This window comes from Electrona antarctica, assembly GCF_951216825.1.
Source record: "Electrona antarctica genome assembly, chromosome: 2".
Classification (NCBI taxonomy): domain Eukaryota; kingdom Metazoa; phylum Chordata; class Actinopteri; order Myctophiformes; family Myctophidae; genus Electrona; species Electrona antarctica.
The window spans coordinates 19,258,435-19,263,434 of record NC_136807.1 but is presented as its reverse complement, the minus strand read 5'-3'; the positions used below and the strand labels follow the sequence as shown (position 1 = coordinate 19,263,434).

At 48.0% G+C, this 5,000-nt stretch overlaps 1 protein-coding gene across 1 annotated transcript in view; it reads right to left on the bottom strand.

Moving 5' to 3' along the window:
* The window catches only part of plxna2 (plexin A2), a gene marked incomplete at its 5' end in the record, with an annotated part of 219,011 nt that overhangs the window by 61,108 nt on the left and 152,903 nt on the right, over positions 1 to 5,000 (bottom strand). The window contains 2 exons of the mRNA XM_079514160.1: positions 1,975 to 2,068; positions 3,675 to 3,842. Of these exons, the coding sequence (XP_079370286.1) occupies positions 1,975 to 2,068; positions 3,675 to 3,842 (262 nt within the window). The remainder of the gene's footprint in view (positions 1 to 1,974; positions 2,069 to 3,674; positions 3,843 to 5,000) is intronic.

Sequence of the window (5,000 nt, the reverse complement as noted above, 5' to 3'; positions counted from 1 at the left end):
CAACGTTATCAAATGCTGCATGCTTTTCTAATATCATGCAGCCTTCCAGAGACTATAGGTGCTACAACTGCAGAAGCTCGATGGCCTTTTGTTTTCATCTGGGGTTGTCTAGGGACATTGAGAAGAACTTGTGACTCAATAATAACTGCATGTGATCAATTGGAACACAGGTTCTTTTCCCCGTTTCCTGAAAGGTTACGGACATGCAGTACAAGGTTTCTGCCCGACAGCATCAATAAGTCACATCCGGCCTCAGCTGGGTCTCCTGGAGTTTCTACTTACTCCAATCCATGTATTTTCCTGCTTGTATAAAACAACAGAAGGCTGCCCCACCTGAAATGTATTATTCAAATGAAAAAGACAATCTTTACAAAACAGTTTTTTTTTTTACAGAAACTGTGTCCTCACATGGACACATGATGAAGCCCAGGGCCAGAGTAACGGATGTTGGTACGAGAACAGTCACTGAGGAGATTAGACACTTGAGGCCAATTTTCTGACTAATGCAAGAGATGGAAAGTTGGAAAGGCAGGGGGTGGCTGTTTGCAGGGCTTGTTGGAATTTAATGTGTTCAGAGATTCTACAAGCGAGGCATGTGATTGAGGCAGTACGGTATAACAAATGTAATTCAAAAGGGAGCGTGTGTGTGTGTGTGTGTGTGTGTGTGTGTGTGTGTGCGTGCGTGCGTGCGTGCGTGCGTGCGTGCGTGCGTGCGTGCGTGCGTGCGGGGGCTCAGTAACATCTGTGTAATGTGCATCTCAGCATCCCTAACGTCATAGTACAGAATGCATGTGTGAAAATGATGAGTGATGTGAATACAAACAGTGCTGTTACTGTACCATACATTTCCCTACCACGTCCACTCATATAGTGCTTTTTTATACCCTGTCCTCTCTCTCTGTCACTTTTACTCTCTCCCCATACTTCCATTTTTCTTGTCTTCCGTACACCCATCTGCCCCCCACCCTCACCCAGACCCCAGACACGGAATCCCATTCCCTTAATTAAACACGGACCCCTAGGACAGAAGGACAAATGCAATTTGTAACGATTTCCCCCGGCCTGCGCTTTTCATTATACAGGACTCTTTATGCTGACCACAGACTTCTGACGGCAGTTAATCTTCCATTGAAACCCATTAGGAGCCCCTCCGCCCCCTACTCCCCACATGCACATCCCCCCACCACCACCACCACCACCACCACCAACAACCGAACCCCCCAAACCCTACATTCCCTTCCCCTCACCTCCCACCCTAATTCCCCCGTCTCGAACCCTCCACCTTCCTTCTCAGCCACGCTCCCTCAATCAGGAGTCATTATATTGTAAAACTCGCCCTGTGAGGAGGCCTTTCTGCACATTCAGGGCGACTACTCTGACAGTAACATAACAGGGCTGAGCTGAGTGACAGCAGGAGGGACTGAGGGAGAGAGAAAATTAAAGAGAGAGAGAGAGAGAGAGAGAGAGAGAGAGAGAGAGAGAGAGAGAGAGAGAGAGAGAGAGAGAGAGAGAGAGAGAGAGAGAGAGAGAGAGAGAGAAAGAGAGAGAGAGAGAGAGAGAGAGAGAGAGAGAGAGAGAAAGAAAGAGAGAGCAGGGGGGCTGAGATCTAGCCTGGAGAAAGTAAGGGGCGCTGAAGTAAAAATTCTTAATTAAACATCGAGCGACCACACTCCCATCCAGCTGCATTATGCAGATGCTCGTTGGACCGTTTAAGATGGCCGCGGGTTGAAGGGGACGTTGGGGGACGCGTTGCAGTGCTGGAGGCGTTGGGGGACGGAGTGAGGTGAGGATAGGAGGATTTCAACCAAGCTAAATGTCGCTCAGCATGCTTATGAAGTGGTATTTAGTCAGTCAAGTAGAGCCTAGTTAGTGGACGTTACATGGCTTAGTGGGTGTATTCTGGACGTGCTGTAGGCTATCTGTGTTTACACAGTAAAAAGAAAAAGGCTTGCAGTAATGAGTGGTACTACTTACATTGACAGTCTCTCGTCCACCGTACTTCACTCGGATCCTGGGCTCCTGCACCACGTCCAGATTGGTCCCGATCACCACCAGGGGTGTGTGGCCACTGAATCAAAACAGAATCACATAAGAACCCTATATACCTTGTTGGCCGGAGTTACACTGGGGTCTATACTAGGCCTTTGGTGACACTTGCAGACAAGCAGAAATCGCATCGGCTTGCGGCACGTTGAGCACGTGAGCTTGTAGCTTGTATTTTCTATATTTGCAGAGAGTTCTCCCCAAAATAGGAACACTGGGGTTCATGTACAGTAGATAAGCAAGAGAAGGGCTACCGGTGACTCAGGATGCAAAGCATAGCATAGTTTCTCTGAAATCTTGGCCACGGCCTTTGTAAACTACCTACAGTAATCAAGCAGAAATGTGTCGACAATGAGTAAAAGGAAAAAGAAGAGGAAAAACAAACAAGAGAGGATCCTTCACCTACACCTCCTGCCATAAACAGGCCTCTCTGGGAAGTTTCACCATCAGCACAAAATAAGGGTCGAACTGCCTTCTCCACCAGGTTTCTTTGTGAAGATAATAAGCTTTGGTGCAGGGAATGATTAGAGATTCTTTCTGACTTCAGTAGCTGTACAATCAAACAGCACACGCACATCTTTGAAATACCAACAGAGGCTCCGGCGTGCATAGTTAGCATGTAGAAACCTCAGTACAAAACAAGGTGCACAAACAATGGAGGGAGACTGCTGGCTTGTGGGGCCCTCCCTGCAGCTGTCCGGGCCCTTGTCTGTTCGTTCTTTTCTGCTGTCGTGTTGGTCAAGGCGGCATTGTGAAGAAAGAGGACAGGCATTGTGGGATCGTGGCAGCACAACTATAGACAAGACTCACAGAGCATTCAGAATTGTCAGATGTGTGTGTGTGTGTGTGTTTGTGCATCGGACCCATTTGTGGGTTAATGCGGATAGGGGCTGCACTACTTGGGAGAGGAGACTAATGCTGACCTGTTTATTTTTATTTCTATTTGTGCTTTTTCTGTGGTTTTTATGGGAACAGCTTACATACTTCGATCCTCTGCCTCTGGTTGTGGTTTGACTAAGTGGAGAGCCCCAGAGTTGCACTTTTCCTCTCTTCCTCCGAGACTCCCTCTTTCGCCTGATTTATGCTCGGTTGCGCACGGGTGTCGCACACAGAAAACAGGCAATCTGCAAGCTCACAAAACATTGGAAGTAGAACTCTGGCTTTAATACATCTCTGATGAGAGCCGTTGTTCTTCTCCCCGACTGTGTCTCATCTCCTTCAGCTCTAGTTGTTTTTAGCGCGACAGCGTGTGATGTATCCGTCTGCCAAACACACCGTACTTGATGCTGAACAATCACAGTGAAATCACTTGTTTTCTCATGAGCTGCCCAGAACAGTCTCCACAGTTTCCCAACCTGTCCAATCTGCCGCCTGTGGCGGTTCTATCAGACTCCCACTAATTGGAAGAGAGGCGAACAGTAATTGAAGGTGTGCTATTGACCCGTGTCTGCTTATTACCGATGGATTGGCTGGCTCTATACGGCTCTGGATAAGAGAGCTGAAGAAGAAACCTTGTCTGGGTGGTGGAAGTGGATTTATTGATGAGGATAATATGGGTAAGAAAATAATAAAACCCTGGCAGTAGAATGGAGGTGGAGGTACTGTACTATACTGTAGTACTATGCAGTTACCTGGCGATGCTCCAGTCTGGCTCAATGCGCTGGACGGTGGGATCTTCAATGTACTCAAAGATCAGGCTCTCCTTGACTTGGGCGCGGTCCACGCTCACAGTGATCTGCACAGAGCCGACACCCGACAGGGAGGGTGCAGAGTAGCACACGATCTCCGTCATGGTCCGTCTGCATGGACACACAAACACACATTTTAACAATTTATTCATGTCCACATAAAGGAGAGCATACAAGGATACAAATAGTAAAGGCACAGTTAAGGTTACATTCACAAAACCGTGGCATATGTCTTCATGATACAATAAGCATGCCACTCAGTTGGTATAAGTAACAGCGTCTCCGCCATATGTGGTGGCTGCCAATCATAGCCAAGACAGCACAATGCGTTGCCAGCCTTTTTGCCTCCCTTTTGGGCATCCCAAGTTGTTGAAACCCTCTAACAACCAGTCTGTGGGTATGTCCTAGGCTGCCAAATATAAAAAAGCATGCATGCATTCACAAAGGCGCGCACGCACACACACACACACACACACACACACACACACACACACACACACACACACACACACACACACACACACACACACACACACACACACACACACACACACACACACACACACACACACACACACACACACACACACACACACACACACACACACACACACACACACAGGAATTATTCATAATACAGTACAAAAGGTACAAAAAGCTGCACATGGATACAGTCACACATGCATGCCCTAGTGCACGTAACCAAACACATACTGTACACCGATAAGACACACACGCACACGCTTGAGCGCCTCTACCCCAGCCATAGTGTCTGTGTGCTGTCTCCCTCCCTCACCATGGCTATACCTGCCCACCCCCCATGAATGCGTCCCAGTTCATTAGCAGCGGCATGCCTGCGTTAGACCCCCTCCTCACCCTCCACTGCCAGGAACGCAGTGGAAGAAGAACAAGCCAGTAATTAGCCCATATCTCATTAAAGCTGGCTTGACTCCTCAACCTTACAGCATTACAATCAAACTACCGCAGCATGGCTTTAAATAGATACCTGGGAGAAGGAAGAAGAATATGGGGGGGGGGGTGGATAAGGAAGAAAGTAAGGAAGGGCGAAAGTAAGGAAGAGCGAGAGAGAGAGAGAGAGAGAGAGAGAGAGAGAGAGAGAGAGAGAGAGAGAGAGAGAGAGAGAGAGAGAGAGAGAGAGACCAGGAGGCAATTGAAGAGAGGTCCATGAGTGCAGAAGGTTTCTGGGAGCTATTATTAGAGGGTTTCTGATGCGGGAGGTCATCAAAACCTTATTAAGATTTACACAAG